General features: G+C 42.8%; 1 protein-coding gene across 1 annotated transcript; it reads left to right on the top strand.

Moving 5' to 3' along the window:
• Positions 1 to 14216: 14216 nt before the first annotated feature.
• Positions 14217 to 15326, top strand: LOC21395281 (abscisic acid receptor PYL4). Its single transcript, XM_010094514.2, has one exon. The coding sequence runs from the start codon at positions 14446 to 14448 to the stop codon at positions 15040 to 15042; it is 597 nt and encodes a 198-aa protein (XP_010092816.1). The 5' UTR covers positions 14217 to 14445; the 3' UTR covers positions 15043 to 15326.
• The last annotated feature ends 2939 nt before the right edge of the window (positions 15327 to 18265 follow it).

Genomic DNA, 18265 nt, shown 5'->3' with positions numbered 1-18265 from the left:
CTTTATAGAAACAATTCCATAAGACGATAAATGTTCCCTTTACCGTCCTTGAAAACTCTTGAAAAAGGCTAGAATATTTTGCATCTCATACGACTATTACTTTTGCAAAGTTTAAGCTATCGAGTTATGGACTGGTGATGATCTCTGTAAAATTTCAAAAACTTATCATCAATCTCAGAGTTAGGAGACCAAAACTACGAAAAGGTCCAAAACAACAAAATTCATGGATTAATATTCTCAAAGAAGAATTAAGTTTAGTTACTAAATTTTCACTATGCTAATGATTTAGGATGTACTTATGACCAAAAACCATTTATAGTTAGTATAAAATAATGTTAAATAGAAGCAAGCAGTGGGATAACTTCAAATCCCTCCACGTGTTTTGCGTTAGTCAACCGCCACACTTATATTATATAGGGGAGAAAACCATTTGAATTTCAATCTTCTAATGTCTAATAAATTACTCTGATGAGCTCGTGAGACTGGTGACATTCACGTAAATTAACACATTTACCTCTAGTAAACAATGTAAAATATTAGAAGATTTGCAAAATGCTATATCCAAATAATTTGATTGCAACAAAAAAAATAGTATTTATTGGGTTGTACCTTTGATCTCCCTATATTTCACATATTTGCAGACAATTTTATGCAGTAAATGTGTTTTTTTTTTTTTTAGAAAAAGAATATCAGCCGAAAACGTGTTAAACTAGGGCAATATTTATTTGTCTCAACGAAAATTTCTCCCCATCAGACCCAGAGTGTGGGTCCCATTTGTGGCGCCCACGAGAAACCCCCGTATTGTTTTTAATGGGGAGAAATTCCGGTTTAGTTACACAACATTTTTCGTTAAATTATGTGAACTTGTAACCACTATTTAATGGAGAAATTCGTTCAAGGCAAATTTTCATAATTTTTACGAATATAAAGAAATTATGAAAGTATCCCTTTTTTTAAGTTGTTTTGCTGAGGCTCATATGCCAATCACATGAAAATTTTGTTTGCAACTTATACTAATTCAAGAACTAATTTGTTGTAAGAAAAAAAGTTTTAATGCCTAATTTATCCAACGAATATGAATTAATTCATGATTTAAATGGTAATTAGTTTTTTTGTTAACTAGGGTACTTATTTATTAATTTCCAGAGTAAGAATGTAAGATAAAATATAGTCATCATAGTTTTTTTTCCCCCTTTGCGGGGAATAGTAATGATCGTTGGTTCATAGATAAGAAACTAAATTTGTGCTTGTTTTAAAAAGGATAAATGTAATGCTTAATCACAAAAATAAAAACCAAAAACAATCCTTATGTATTAGAAGTGGTGGGCATAATAATCGATAGTTTTGTTCACACTCTTTTTAACTCTCCACTCTCTTTAAATTAAAATTCCTTAGAATAAAAAAACTCACATAAAATTAAAAAAACAATTATAATGACTTATTAATTACCTAGTTAAATGTACTTGTAGAAGAGAACTAATTACGTAATTTTTTTTCTTTCAAGACAACCCACCCACGTATATTTCTCAAATTTTGTCTTTTTACTAATCATTTTTGTTGACGGTGATTTTTCGTCAACAAAAACCGGCCGGGTTACCTCTTGGTTTCCCTTTGGATTACCGGCCTAGGTATTGAATATGTGTGAAAATTTATTGGTCGATGTGTATGGTGTGTGTAGTTTGAGATGTGCACAAATAAAGAAGACAAGAAATTTTATAGTGGTTCACTCTGTAAAATTAGAGCTACATCCACTAGGGTTGTTTATTCCTTTTTGAGCAAATTACAATTTACATCAATTGTTATCTCTTACTCTCTTTTTCCTCCTCTTGGATCTCAACCCCCTCCTCGTAGGGGGTCTCCCTTCTTTTATACTGGGCTTCATTCGCTGGGTGGGTTTCCCTCGTAGGCAGAAGCACTCAAGTGCTTCCCCTTTTTAGGCCCAGACGTAGCCCACTAATCAGCACTGTTCACTCAGCCAATTAGTCTTTTATTACGGCTCTGTGCATCCCTGTAACACTATCTTGTCCCCTGTGGGGCGGTTTAAGAGCTCGCAATTAATGACTGCAGACGTCCTCCACTTTTGTACGCAACTTGCCACGTCCTCCAGAGGACGTTCCCCTCATCGCCAGCGACACTTAGCCCAGTCGTCCTTCTTGGTGGTTGATTCTGTGGTCGAGGGATCTTTGTGCCTTAAGCTCGACGGCTCAATCTGTCGACGCCAGAAGGAATCGTCGCCTTAAGTTGAACTTTGTGCTTGGGCTTTTTAGAGCTGTAGACGTCGAGGGTTGTTACTTGGTAGGGAGTAGTTAAGGCCATGTGTCGCATTATCGTTCGTCCAGGTGTCCGTCACATTCTCCCACACAACAGCTACCCCCCAGGTCGAGGGTTCCTTTTAGGTGGCCTCGAGCTTTGGTTCGGTCGTACTTCCGTGCTTCGGGTGTGGGAAATCGGTCCCGAGCCTTCGTCTGCAGTGATGGCCTGGACGCTTCGGATTTCTTTTGGGGGACGCAACCATTGTGTCGGTCGATTCCCCATGATGATGCAAGGCTCCATTTTGAAAGGACGAATACGAGCCTTTAGATTGCGACTCTTCCATTTCCCGCCCTCATTTGTCACCGTCAGATCTGGGCAAGACCCCCTTGCCGTTGGATTTTTAAAATCTTCATCCAACGGTCAGGGGTCGAGGACTTTCATCTCTTTAAATACCCTCTTCGAATTTGAAAACCATTTTTTCAAAACGCAAACAACCCCCGTATTTGCTGAACTGCCTCTTGCTCCGTCGGAATCCTTCTCCACACAACATCGATTCGTACTTCTTATTTTTTAAGGTGTGCCGCAGAGCCGTATTTAATCCGAGATTCTTTCCCCGGAACTCTTCTTTACCGGTAAGCTTCACCATCCTCTGTTCATTCTGCTCACTCATGGGTTTTTTTCCTCGTTGATTCACATATGTATGGAAATACGCAAAATGTAGAAGTTAGGGATACTTACTCTATTTTACATTTCCGCACAGGATAGTTCTGTTTCCATCTTTTTGTTGTCTGTATTCTTCTGGTTTCTGGGTTCTAGGGAACCTGGGACTCTATGAGTACTCGCCGTTACCATTCTCATATGAATGGTCGACGTTAAGTCGAGGCGTTTTAGTAGTCATCGTTTAGAATAGTCATCATTTTCTTTCTCTCGACGTTAGGGTTTTAACTTAGCTCTTTGTCTTTTTAATCATCAAAACAATGGCCTAAAATTCCCCCAGTCGAGAGGATCCTTCCGTCGTCCGTCCAGACTCCCCTTCAATGGTGGAGATCTCATGGTCTTTTTCGTCTTCAGGCGTCGACTCCGTTCTGAGGGACATAGAAGATGTCGAGGCCAGATATGGAGACGTTGAATCCAGATATGAACTAGGCGACGGCTTCAATAGTGAATTCGACAGCGTAGAACGGATGTTGGACGAGGTGGCAGAGCGGATCCCTTCACGGGGGGCAGTGTAGGCGGGGTGACTACCTCGGTGGTATATGAACGCCTGGCTACCACGAGTGGTGATCCGGATAGGCCCTTTTTTACCGCCGATGTTGTGGCGTCGAGGGTCCGGAATAAAGATATCATCCGGGCTGTAAAGGAAGGATGCATCGACGGGAGGTGGTTCGAATACCTCCTCCCGGACATGCATTTTAGGACTAGCATGCCGCCAACCGGGTACCTCCCAGTCTATACTAGAGCTGTTACGGCAGGGATGACCCTCCCGGTTCATCCCTTTGTAAAAGACTACTGCCATTTTTATGGCATTTCCCCCGCTCAACTGGCGCCGAACTTTTGGTACTGCTTTGCCTGCGCCTGGGTTTTGTGGCACCAACAATTTGATATGGAACTCCCTCTGGACGAGTTTCGATTTATGTACAAACTGTGCCACGTCACCAAGTGTGAGGGGTGGTATTTTTTGAGTGGTCACGAGAGGTCTCAGCCCAGATTTGGGAAGTTGATGCTGGGCATTCCCTCGTCGTCTCATAGGTGGAAACCCATGTTTTTCATGATTCGTGGGCCTTTCAATTTTCACCCCAGTGACCGCCTGCCCCGTCGAAGGCAGGTGCAGGCGGCGTTTGGGAACATGGGTGAGAATTTTGGCTTTCTTTTACCTTACTTCGCTTCTTTCTTTTTCTTCGTATGCTGACAATCTTTCTCCCTTCAGTTAACCAGGACCGGCTGAAGTTTTTTGGAAATAGCTTAGTGAGGGTCGAGAAGGCCTTCTCGTTTTCGTCCGAGATCTGCCATATTGATACGCTCCTGACCACGCCCAACCTTCGAGCCGCCGGGTTGATTCTTGATCTCTCAGACCCTTCGAACCTAGACGCCATTCACGCATACTTCTATTTAAGCGACGAAGGTAACTTCTGCTTTTGATGCCTTTATTTATTACAGCTTTCATTTTCCAAATGCTGACTATATCTTTGTCTTGTCGTTTCCGTAGAGATGGCGTCTTTGAGAATCCAACTCCCTGGCAGCCAGCAATCCGGGCTGAGCCAGCAACCGCCGTCGATTCAACAACCCCCGCCGAGCCAACAGCCCCCGTCGAAGGGAAAGGAGAAAGCTAGCTCTTCTTCCCACGTGTTGAGGAGCAAGAAGACCAAAGGCCCTTCGGGGTCGGAGATGGATCCTGCGCGGAAAAAGAGGCGCAAGGAAAAATGCTGATGGTAGAGACGTGGATGCCGACGGTCCCTATTCTTGACGTCGACATTCCCCTGGTGCCGAGAGAGCGCGTACTTATTCCGGTGGCTAAAATCATGGATCCCAAGTTCCAAGTCCCGGACGTATCTGACGCCGAGATTGGGGCGATGCTAAAACTTCCCCCTCGCTTCTCCCTCATCTTTCAGGCTCTCTATGAATCTTTCCTCGAGCCACACTAGGTTGTTGCCACTCAATCTTCCTTGGTCGACCGTCAATGCAAACAAATCTCCTTCCAAATCCACGTAAGATCTTGTCGAGAGAGGTTTTTTTTTTTTTTTTTTTACTCGTCGTTATGTATTTCTGTTTTTCGGACCTTCAACTTTTTAGAGTCTAGTCCTTTCCATCCTTAACCTCCTTGACCTAGTTAGGGTTGAGGAGCGCAATAAGGAGATGGACGAAGTGGAAGCCAAGCTCAACTCTCTTGTCACCGACGCCAAAAAATAGTTAGATGATGCCGTCGAGAAGAGAGACGTGGTCGTGGCCAAGCTGGCGAGTCTGGAAGAAGAACTGGAAAAGTTGACAGCTAAGGTTGAGGATCTTACGAAGCGGGCAAATCTGTCCGATAAAAAGTTGTCTGAAGCAGCTGAGGAAGCGAAGAAGCGTTTCGCTAGGGGAAGAGTGAGGGGAAAAGGGAAGCCAAAGCAGAAGCCGCAGCTGCCTTCGACGCCAGGCGCGCTGAGATTATTGAGGAGTTCAAGGCTTCTCCGGAGCTCACCGACATCCGTAACAAGGATTTTCAGTTCGTAGGTCAATAAATTATCGATCTGATCAAGAGGGAGTGTTCTGAGTGGGACTTGAGCTTCCTTTATAACTCTCCTCCTCCTGCGGACGACGACAACCTTTCCCCGCCTGGTGACGGCGATGAGTCAGCGGCTGGCGGCGAAGCCTGAAATGATTTTTACCTCTCTCTCTTTTTGTTTTTGGTGTTTGTAACTTAATGTTGATTCAGACATCTTTTTATTTCATCTATATATACCTTCTCATTTTTTTTATAAAGATAACAGATTTTATTCATACCTTGCTTTGCAATTGTTGTGTTTAGAAAATTCCTTAGAATTTTGCTAAGTGCTCGCCTTCCCTCCTTGGAGGATCTGACGCTGATTTCACCCCTTGGGGTCGTCGTCTTAGAAAATTTCTTAGAATTTTGCTAAGTATTCACCTTTCCTCCTTGGAGGATCTGACGTCGAATCTACCCCTTGGGGTCATCGTCTTAGAAAATTCCTCAGAATTTTGCTAAGTATTCGCCCTTCCTCCTTGGAGGATCTGACGTCGAATCTACCCCTTGGGGCCGTCGTCTTAGAAAATTCCTTAGAATTTTGCTAAGTATTCACCTTTCCTCCTTGGAGGATCTGACGTCGAATCTACCCCTTGGGGTCATCGTCTTAGAAAATTCCTCAGAATTTTGCTAAGTATTCGCCCTTCCTCCTTGGAGGATCTGACGTCGAATCTACCCCTTGGGGTCGTCGTCTTAGAAAATTCCTTAAAATTTTGCTAAGTATTCACCCTTCCTTCTTGGAGGATCTGACGTCGAATCTACCCCTTGGGGTCGTCGTCTTAGAAAATTCCTTAGAATTTTGCTAAGTATTCTCCCTTCCTTCTTGGAGGATTTGACGTTGAATCTACCCCTTGGGGCCGTCGTGCCATGTTTTTAGTGATCCGTGGACCTCTGTCCCCCCATGCCTGTTTGATATAATCTTGGTTTTTTTTTTAAACAGACATGTTATTAAGTGGTGAATTCCTTTCTTTCTGCAAACATATCAATTTATTTAATTCGTAGAGAATGTACAATTGAGATGCGTAAGAACTACATACACTATTGGTAGTACAGCCTTAGCTGTTTTACATTCCACGGGTGTTGAATTCTCTTGCCGTTGAGGCTTTCCAAAATGTAGGTGTCAGGACGTAGTACTTCCCGTATGCTGTAAGGCCCTTCCCAAGTTGGGCCCAATGGACCAGTATTTTTGGGTTTTGTATTCTGCGTTACCCTTTTTAATACTAGGTCCCCTGGGACGAACCTTCTTTGCCGAACTTTCTTGATGTTCATTGCTGATAGGCGGCGAGGCGCAGTTAGGAGTCGAGCCTTTTTTCTTCCAACAAGTCGAGTTCTCCGTTCATGCCTTCCGTGTTGTCATCGTCGTTATGGACGACGGTTCTGAGAGTCAGTGTTTCAATTTCTACGATGAGCACTGCCTCGACGCCATATGCTATGGAGAAGGGTGTTTCACCTGTAGTAGTTCAGCTCGTCGTTCTGTATGCCCATAAGACCTTGGGAAGTTCCTCGGCCCATTTCCCTTTTAGATCTTCGAGTCTCTTTTTGAGGGTATACTTTAATATTTTATTGACCGCCTCGACTTATCCGTTAGATTGTGGATGGATTGGCGCCAAGAAGTCTTTCCGAATGCCCAGGCCTCGCAGAATCTGCGTGTTGAGGCATTGTCGAATTGCTTTCCGTTGTCGGAAACTATTGAGTGGGGAACCCCAAACCTGCACACGATGTTATCCCACATGAATCTGGTGCAAGCTGCTTCCATGGTTGTAGTTAGAGCCTTTGCCTCTGCCCACTTTGTGTAGTAGTCTACCACGACGATTGCAAATTTAAAGCCTCCGGGTGCAAGATGTAATGGCCTGATCAGGTCAACCCCCCACTTGGCGAAGGGCCATGGACTGATAATGAAGGTTAAATTTTCTGGGGGTGCTCTAGGAATTGTGGCATACCTTTGGCATTTATCACAACGTCGGGCGTATTGAAAAGCGTCCTTTTTTAACGTGGGCCAATAGTATCCTTGCCTCAAAACCTTTAGAGCCAAAGACTACCCCCTAGTGTGGTTACCGCAGACTCCTTCATGGATTTCTTAGAGGACCTTCTAGGCTTCAGCATTATCCAGGCACCGCTGTAGAGGTGTTGAGTAGCCTCGTCGGTAAAGCAATCCGTCGTACAATAAGTACCTAGCAGCTCTATACCTAATCCGTCTAGCTTCGTCTTTATTGTTTGGCAGTTGCGCGTCCATCAGGTATTGGATGAGTGGTGTCATCCAATTTTCACCTGTTTGGACGATTAATGTCTTAGCTTTTTCTTCAACAGTCGGCTGCTCCAATTCTTCGATGGGAACGGCCCCTAGTGTGTCAGAATCTCTTAAAGATGCTAGCTTTGCCAGAGCGTCGGCGTTTGCATTTTCGGTTCGTGGTATCTAAAGTATCTCGTAGTTTTTTAACTTAACGAGTTCTTCCTTTACCCTCCTTAAGTACGATCCCATTTTCTCACCGCGCGCTTGATATTCTTCTTTTACTTGCCCGATGACTAATTCTGAATCGCTGAAGACGCTGAGCCTTTCGATCTTTAGGTGGCTGGCCAATCATAGTCCTGCGATTAGCGCTTCGTATTCCGCCTCATTGTTCGACGCCTTGAATTTAAATCGAACCGCCGAGGTAATCTTCTGGCCTTCTGGGCTAATCAACAAGACGCCGGCTCCTGACCCGCTTTCACTCGATGCTCCATCCACGTAGAGCTTCAATTCTGTAGTCTCGACTCCTTTAGGCATGGTGGGAGCTAGCCTATGGGAGAACTCGGCTAAGAAATCGGCCAATGCTTGGCCCTTGATCGTAGTTCTTGGCACATATTTTATGTCGAATTGGCTTAGTTCTACCGACCACTTGAGGAGTCGACCGGAAGTTTCAGGCTTTTGTAGAGCCTGTCTCAACGGGTGGTTTGTAAGAACCCGTATGGTATGGGATTGGAAATAGTGCCGAAGCTTTCTTGAAGCTACCATCAGGGCGAGGGCTAAGCGCTCCATTTCACTGTATCTTGATTCGGCGTCGAGGAGCCTCTTACTCACATAGTAGATTGGCAACTGTACCATTTCTTCTTCTTTTATCAGTACGGAGCTTACGGCGTGTTGGGACACGGAGAGGTATAGGCTAAGCTCTTCGTCGGGGTTCGGTTTTGCCAAAATTGGGGGCTTGCCCAAATGTTCCTTCAATTTTTGGAAGGCCTCTTCACATTGCGGTGTCCACTCAAAACACCTGCTTCCTTTTAAAGCGTCAAAGAAAGGGACGCATTTGTCTGTCGCTTTTGATATAAACCTGTTTAGGGCGGCGACACATCCTGTTAACCTTTGCACTTCCTTTGGCTTAGTTGGGGACCGCATATCTTGTATGGCTTTAATTTTCTTGGGGTTTGCTTCTATCCCACGGTTGTTGACCATAAAACCAAGGAATTTTTCCGACCCAACTCCAAAGGCACATTTTGGGGATTAAATTTCATGTGGTATTTTCTTAATACTCTGAACATTTCCCCCAGATGGTCGACATGCTGGCTGGCCCTGGCACTTTTCACAAGCATATCATCGACGTAGACTTCCATTGTCTTGCCGAGCTGTTGAGCGAACATTTTATTTACGAGCCTCTGGTAGGTAGCCCCTGCATTTTTTAGTCCGAATGGCATCACCTTGTAGCAGTAGAGACCCCTGTTAGTTATGAAGGACGTGTGCTCCTCGTCAGGTGGATGCATGGGGATTTGGTTGTATCCGGAGTAGGCGTCCATAAAACTCAGCATCTCATGTCCCGCCGTGCTGTCGACCATTTGGTCTATCCGTGGGAGTGGAAAGCCGTCCTTTGGGTCGGCTTTGTTGAGATCGCTGAAATCGACGCATGTTCTCTAGTCCCCGTTGGGCTTGACTACTAGAACAGGGTTTAATACCCAACGTGGGTAACGGGCCTCCCTGATGAAGCCATTGTTGATTAGCTTGTCGACCTCTTCTCTCAGCGCTTCATATCTCTCGGGGTTCATCGGTCGACGCTTCTGGCGTTTGGGAGGATATGAGGGGTCGACGTTCAGGGAGTGACAGATAACTTCAGCGTCAATCCCTTCCATGTCGGCGTGATTCCAGACGAAGACATCTAAGTTTTTCCTGAGGAAGTTCTCGATCTCAACCTTAAGTGATGGGGATAAGTCTGAGCCTATTTTCAGCACTTTGGTGGACTCGCCTTCATCAACTTGAATTTCCACCAATTTCTCGATGGGTTGAGACCATGTGACCTCCTCTTGAACCCTGGGGTCTATATCCTCGACGAGGTTCTGATGAACCATCCTAGCCTCCTGTCTCCCCGGTTGGTCATATCCACGCAGGGCATCGGAGTATGCAACCCTAGCTTCGTACTGGTTGCTCTTTATCTCGCCCACGCCATTTGGGGTAGGGAACTTGACCTTTTGTTGGTGGACGGAAGTTATGGCCCTTAGCGCCTGAAGGGTTGGTCTTCCAATCACGGCATTGTACTGGGAGCCTCTTTTTATAACCACAAAGTTGGCTATTGTAGTAGCCTGTCGGGGTTTTTCTCCGGCGGTTATAGGCAACCGGATGGTCCCCTGGGGATGACGGAGTCCCCGGTGAAACCATATAGTGGCTTGGAGGTCTGTTCCAACTGTTCCTTTTGGATCCCCATTTTCTCCAAGCAGTCGGAGTATAGGAGGTCCACTGAGCTCCCATTGTCTACCAGGATTCGGCACACGGTGTGGTTCCCTATCATGGCTTCCACCACAAATGCGTCATTATGAGGGAAGTGAACTCCGCTGGCGTCGTCCTCGTTACAGGCCACATCGGTGTGGCTGTACCTTGGGGCTTTTGTAGCGGAAACGCTCCAGAATCGCTCATGGTAGACCCCCTGGTCTCGTGGGCGTAGTCCTTCTAAGACCTCCTTGAGTCTCCTCCTATATAGGGGCCGCCGAGGACAGTTCGTATGACACCGACGGGTTCACGATCCTCTGGGCACTGGTTCTCCTATCGACGTCGACCGTCATTTTGCCCACCGTGGCCGTCATTTTGAGGTCTTCGTTCGGCCCTGAACTCTTGAAACCTTCCCTCACAGATTACTCTTTCGATTTCATCCTTGAGGTCGGTGCAATCGTTAGTGTGGTGGCCGACATCGCCGTGGAACCTACAGAATTTCTTCTGGTTCCTTCGGCTGGGGTCTGACATCAACGGTTCCGGTCGGCGCAGCAAGTTCCCGCGGCCGACCTGATTGAAGACCTCCTCGACTCCTACCGTTAGCTCGTGGTAGGAATCGTATATTTGGAACAACCGAGGTTTACGAGCATCCTTTTGTCTGGGCTTCTTGGCTTCTGGAGCGCTCGTCGTTGTAGCTGGCTGCTTGTCTCCGCTTCCTCCACCTCGGTGCTTCTTCCCGTCTTGCTTTGCTGGCGTCGACCCCTACTCGGTCCCTTTATTCTTGTTGGACATGTGCTCGGGGTCGTTGGCGTCTGCCTCCTCGGCATTAATGTATCCTTGCACTCGCGCAAGAAATTCCTTGTAGCTGGACGGGGGTTTTCGGTTCAGCTCTCTCTTAAAGGGGGTAATCTTCTTCATGCTAGATAACGCCCCCATCAAGGCCTCTCTGTCTGTTATATCCATTGTGGCGGCGACAGCTTCCCCATATCGCGCGAGCCATTCCCTTAATGACTCGTTTGGCTTTTGGTATATTGTCGTCAGATTCTGCTTCGAGGGGACGTACTTTTTAACCCCTATGAATTGGAGAGAAAATGCTTCCTTCAACTCATCCCAGCTTGAGATAGAGTTTGGCCTCAGCATCCGGAACCATCTTGGGGCAGAATCCGTCAAATGGTTCCAAAAGGCTCGGCACATGATCTCCTCAGCATACCCGTGCAAGAGCATATGCCCTGTGTACATCTCCAAATGGTCATCGGGATCCTCTCGACCATCATATGGTAGGATCGACGATGACCTATATTTATCGGGGAGAGGGGGCGCCATTATTTCTTCGGTAAATGGATGGTCATGTGTGCGGCTGGGCGTGATGTCGATGTTTACCACCTCAGCCACTCACCCTATATTCTTCTTTAGACCTGCCACATCCCCCATCAGTTTTTGCTCCAGGCTGGCCATACGTTCCATGATGGCGCGTCCTTCTTCTATTGAAATGGCCGAGCCAACTACTCTCGACACCTCTGCCCTCTGAGCGTTGGGTCCTCCCCTGGCCTGGCCGCCCGCCTGTACTGATCCCGAGTCTTCTGGCTGGTTTCCTTCTGGATTCTGGGATAGTACCTCGGGATTTCCTGGACCTCTTGGTACCCGGTCCTCGGGAGCTCGGAGTCCGGCGGCCCTTAAACGGCTGCCAGATGATTGGGAAGGCCGAGGCCTAGGAGGGCCCTGGTGATTCTCGCTATCCCTGGTTCCCTCTTGGATATGTGGGTGGTCACCAGGGTTTGGGTTTGCAGCCATGGCAGATCCCTGCGGCCTCGGGGCGTCTTATAATGGTGGCATGGAGTTCCTTCCATCTAAGCGCTCAACCACGGTCATCAATCCACGTACCAGCTCAGTTAGAGTGGTCAGTTGGGCCTGCATCTGCGCAGGATCTGGCCGTGGTGCGTCTGGGGGTGGGGCTTCGTCTCCGATCGGGCGTAGATCTCCTTCCATCCCGTTACTCCCTGGATGGATGGCAGTTTCGTCCGTCTCTCTTGGAGGCGTGCTTGCTAACTATGTTGTTGGGGGTCGAATGCTTTCGGTCCTCAGTGGAGTCGCCAATTGTTGATTGTGATTTTTCGTCAACAAAAACCGGCCGGGTTACCTCTTAGTTTCCCTTTGGATTACCGGCCTCGGTATTGAATATGTGTGAAAATTTATTGGTTGAGGTGTATGGTGTGTGTAGTTTGATATGTGCACAAATAAAGAAGACAAGAAATTTTATAGTGGTTCACTCTGTAAAATTAGAGCTACATCCACTGTGGTTGTTTATTCCTTTTTGAGCGGATTACAATTTACATCAATTGTTATCTCTCACTCTCTTTTTCCTCCTCTTGGATCTCAACCCCCTCCTCGTAGGGGGTCTCCCTTCTTTTATACTGGGCTTCCTTCGCTGGGTGGGTTTCCCTTGTAGGCAGAAGCACTCAAGTGCTTCCCTTTTTTAGGCCCAGACGTAACCCACTAATCAGCAATGTTCACTCAGCCAATTAGTCTTCTATTACGGCTCTGTGCGTCCATGTAACATAATCATGTCTCCTGTGGGGTGGTTTAAGAGCTCGCAATTAATGACTGCAGGCGTCCTCCACTTTTGTACGCAACTTGCCACGTCCTCCAGAGGACGTTCCCCTCGTCGCCAGCGACGCTTAGCCCAGTCGTCCTTCTTGGTGGTTGATTCTGTGGTCGAGGGATCTTTGTGCCTTTAGCTCGACGGCTCAATCTGTCAACGCCAGAAGGAATCGTCGCCTTAAGTTGAACTTTGTGCTTGGGCTCTTTAGAGCTGTAGACGTCGAGGGTTGTTGCTTGGTGGGAAGTAGTTAAGGCCATGTATCGCATTATCGTTCGTCTAGGTATCCGTTACATTCTCCCACAAAACAATTTTGTTTTCTAGAGGATGAACATTTTGACCTTTACTAATCGTTTTGACCTTTTGTTTTTACAACATTTTTTTTATGTTTCTATCTCTCTCTGTTTTTTTTTTCTTCCTGTTTATACACTTTGAAATTCGTTTTTTTGTCTTTCTTAATCAATGCCTCAATGGATGTAATAATTTTGTTGTTATTATGCTTATATTTATGTCTTTTAGTCTTTTTAAATGCAATAGTAAATTTTTTTATGCGTGAGAAAAGACGTCATGCTCAAAACTTAAAAAAACAATTAGAGAGATAAAGAAATGATAATTTAAAATAATAAATTAAATAAAATGGTGGGCACATAAATAAAAATAAAATATTTAAGAATTAATAATCTTATAAAAATAATTAGGGTCGGTAATCTTAAAATAATAAGAGTGTGTAAAAAATAAATTTAATACTTTTAAAATTAAGTAAGGTGAGTATTTAAAAAGTGAGTGAGAAGAGTAAAAAAGAAATGTGAATAGAATCACCCTTATATATTCTTTTCACACATTCTGATATAGTGATTTATAATATTATTTCTAGTAAAGTTACAACAAGTAATTATATAAATAGCTTTTTTCTTAAAAAAAACAAGTGATTATATTCGCTTAATCACCAAAAAAAAAAAATAGTGATTATACATACCACATCACTAAAAAAATTGCGTGTGAATATTTATACATTTTCAAAGTAAGAACCACACCAAATACACTAGATTTTAGATTTTTATGACCACTTTCTTTCGCAACAAAAAAAAAAAAAAAGATTTTAATCCCCCACCATCGTAATTGATGAATCTGGACACCTCGCACATTACCCAAGAAGAATTGTTCTAGTTCAAGAATCAATAGTTTTTTTTTTTTTTTTTTCCTTGTTTTCCTGTATATATTTTAATTTGAAAACTCACCCCTCCGTAGATACGACGAAGAAGTCGAAAAAATTATGCAAATTGAGGAGTGTGGTCAACTTGTAATCTAGCATAATTAAATGCCCAAGCGCTTTTTTTTTTGGTATATATAAAAAACTTTGTCGGACCAAGTTGGCCCTTATTTTTATCACCACCCCCACAAGAACTTTCATTAAACTCTTCTCCTTTTCCTTTCTTTTATTCTTTTAAAAAATCAATAATTATTTTCTTTCTCATTTTCGCCCCCAACCAATTCTTCTTTCTCTCTGCATAAATCCCACCTCTTGGAATAACAAGAACTTGGAAAGTGACCAACACCAGCCCTAACCCCCTACTTCAAAAACCTTCTCACTTTCTCTCACTCTGAGAAAAAAAAAAAATCAAAATCAAAGAAATTATTTTATTTTACACTACAAAAAAAAAATAAACGAAGAAGAAGAGGAAAGGAAGAAGAATGCCAGCGAATCCGCCGAAGTCGTCAGTGATGTTCCACCGAATCAACATGCAGCAAAGCCAGGCGAAGACGAGGAAGCGGTCGTCGTCGCCACTTCCCGACGCGGTGGCGCGTGTGCACACGCACGAGGTGAGTCCCCACCAGTCGTGCTCGGCCGTGATCCAGGAAATCGCTGCCCCAGTCTCCACCGTCTGGTCGGTCGTCCGGCGATTCGACAACCCCCAGGCCTACAAGCACTTCGTCAAGAGCTGCCACGTCATAGTCGGCGACGGCGACGTTGGCACTCTCCGGGAGGTCCAGGTCATCTCCGGCCTCCCCGCCAACAGCAGCACCGAGCGTCTCGAGATCCTCGACGACGAGCGCCACGTCATCAGCTTCAGCGTCGTCGGCGGCGACCACCGCCTCTCCAACTACCGCTCCGTCACCACTCTCCACCCCTCCCCCACCGGCGCCGGCACTGTCGTCGTCGAGTCCTACGTCGTCGACGTCCCGCCGGGAAACACCACCGATGACACGTGCACTTTCGTCGACACAATCGTGTGCTGCAACCTCCAGTCCCTCGCTCAGATCGCCGAGAATCTCGCCAAACGCCATTGACAACCACAACGACGAGTACTCCAAGTAATTCACATTTCATTTCATCTAATTTGAAGGAAAAAAAAACACCCTAATTTTCCGATATTCATACGCCGTCGTTTCTTCGTCATCAGATGTGGTTTCCCCGTTGAAATCGGCCGTTCTTTTTTTTTCTTTTAATTTTTTTTTTCCTGTTTTATGTAACTAAAACGTAGAAGAGTATTTATGACATGCATAAATAATAGTCACATTTTAATCACAACCCAAAATTAGTTGTTTTTTTTCCCCAATTTGAGGCTGAGATATTGTTTGTTCATGTAGAGAAATGAAAGCTAGATCTTTACTTTTGGAGTAATAATACTAATATTGTTAATTAATAACCACATTATATATATAATTATATAGATGTGTGTGTGTGTGTGTATATGTTTATGCACATAAATTAAGTTTGCCCACGTGAAATGGCCAGCTTTGATCAGCGTCCAGAAGTTAAGGCGTCTCTGACGATGGCTGCTCCGAACGTTATGGCTCTATCCAATATCTATGCCTTAATTTTAATTTAATTTATCACTCCATGACGTTTCTCCACAAGTTGCATAACTAATCTCATTTTCCTTCAATGCTATTTAAAACTCTTAACATTTTTTTTAATGAAAATACTGATATAAAAATACTTGAATTTTAGCTGTTTAGTAATGATTATATGGTACTGATGTAAGAGCTGTTGAATTTGCAAGTTGCAACCATGATGACAAAGTATGAGCTAGATTATAAGTTTTTATCCATACTGTTATACTTAATAAAAAGTAATATGTTACCATATTATATTAAACTAGTGTTATCCATAAGAAAAATTTACATTTTTATACCGTACAACTGCCGAACTAAAGACTTTGGCATGCATATGTACTTTGTATATGTATATGTGCTCGTATAGTTATAGAACACGGACATTAAGGGAAAAACAAAAATAGAGATGGAAATATTGGAGGAGAACGTGGGGTAGGTAACCCAGAGTGCTGCAAGTTGCAGGGAAGGGACTGATAATATAGTACTTGATATTGTACCGCCAGCCATAGAATCCATTAAAACAACTTTTCATACGTTTTCAATTTGGCTTTATTTAATTGAGACTTTAATTCATTATTTTTTTTATTTATTACTTTTCAAACGAGTATAAAAATATTCGAGGATAAATAAATAAATAAATAAAGCTTTAAATTTTCGAGTACTCGATGTGTAGGTATTAAGCTTTAATTTGGCCGTATTGCATGGGGTTTGGAACTTTATTTTTTCTCTTCTTTTCTTTTCTTTTTTTCATCTCTCTTTGCGTTATAAAAATACTGAATAACGTGATGGGAATGGACAGCTGAGTCCAGCAACTTGACCTTTTCTGATGGGTTCGATTCATCATCTCTCCTATTATATATCTAGTTGTTAAAATATATTCAAAAAATAAAAAAGTGATTTAAATATGTGCAACTTGTTGATTGTTTGTTTCTGTTATCTTTCCCAAGGTTTTTCCTATCTGTTGTCGTATAACGAAAAGAAAAGGGCAAATGCAAATGCAAGTTGCACAATTTCTCTTTTCCTTTTCAATTTTCTTTGCTTGTGTTTTTTTTTTTTCAATTTCTTTATTTATTTATTTTTTTAATGCCTGATTTGCTGGGGGATTTTGAATGGGACGGTTTTTAAAGCAAGTTGGCGAGCAAGTGGATGACTGACTGTGAGGGCTGCTTTTAATGATCCCCCCCCGTGTTTCTGTTTGTCTACTTTTGAATGCGTTCACGCCACCCCATTCCACCATTTTGCATCTTTTTTTTTTTGTTTTTTTTTATTTTCTTTTTTCTCTCTCTCTCTCTCTCTCTCTCTCTCTCTCTCTCTCTATATATATATATGACTCCCTAACTGGTTTCTTGGATGCAGTTCTTGGGCTGTTCTACTGTCTAAAACTTGAGTTAAAAATTCAAAAAAAATAATTCGAGTTATAATTTTATTTAAGTTTATGTTTTTTTAAGTTTGAATTCAAGTTTGGAACTAAAATTTGAGTTCAAGTTTCTCCTTCAACTCGAACTAAAATTAATGAACAATATTTTTTATATTCTTAAAAATGTTATAACTTTTTCGTTTTAATTCTGATTGAGACGATTTTTTTATGCGCTGACAACGAAAAAACAAATAAAACTCCACCCATATGCTCTATTAAAATTTTCCATCAGCATTGAGTTTTTATTAAAATACTATCTAAATATAAATTCAAGTTTTGACTCACTCAAATACAAACTTAAAAAGATTTTTATCTCAAACCATAACTCAAATGTACACAACCAAACACTGTTGGGAATAGTGTCCTAGAAGCATAAGATGTAATAGGATATTTATTATTTAATTAATAAAAGAGTTTATTCATCATTTTATGTGCATATATTTATGAATATTTTATAAATATCAAATGAAAATTCAGTGATTGTTTATGTAACCTTAAGCATAGTATATAAGTGTTATATATGAGATGATAGTATTTAAGGATAACAATCAAAAATATTGTTCATGATGAATTTAATTAAAGTTCAGAATCTTTAATTAAAACATTATTAATACATGTCATTCCCACTTAGAATGGAACAGTGTTATCCGCACTGTTAATATGGTGAGATATTAAATGAGTGTATTTCGCATAATAAAATTATGTGGAATAAGGACACATACACAATATAAATTTCTAATAATTTTCGTTAAGCATAGAAATTCTAATTGAGTCTACCGATGGTCATATATAAGATGATCTTAATCATGAGTTCTTAACAAACTCCTATTTATGGATTTATATCTTTTGATTTACTCGGTACGGATTCTGAGACCCTGAATCCTATCCCTTGTATTTTGGAGACATAATGAAATAGGTAGTTGGGAATATTATTATACGAGATGGAATCCATTACTTCTTGAGAAAGAAGTAGATGAATAATTCTCTTGAGTGTTGATTCGGTACTTGTATTAGTAAGAGCGCTCTGATTCATGAATGTGTTTTATGAATCATTATCCATTTGAGAATCAATGGTACTCAAGGATGCAGATATAATTAGAGAGGTTAACGGATTCTACCTGACTCTAATTATGAATTATTTATGGAGGATTGACCTATATGTAATGACTATATCAAATGGACACTTCGCACTTTAGAAGTAATTAATGTCTGTAATTTCGAGAGTTCAATTCCAAGTTTATAGTGGAGTAACTATTG

The sequence above is a fragment of the Morus notabilis genome, unplaced genomic scaffold, assembly GCF_000414095.1.
Source record: "Morus notabilis unplaced genomic scaffold, ASM41409v2 Scaffold490, whole genome shotgun sequence".
NCBI lineage: Eukaryota > Viridiplantae > Streptophyta > Magnoliopsida > Rosales > Moraceae > Morus > Morus notabilis.
This window is presented reverse-complemented; position numbering and strand designations above follow the sequence as displayed.

Excerpts from the sequence above, each read along its gene's own strand:
- LOC21395281 (XM_010094514.2), top strand. The coding sequence starts at position 14,446 with ATGCCAGCGAATCCGCCGAAGTCGTCAGTGATGTTCCACCGAATCAAC.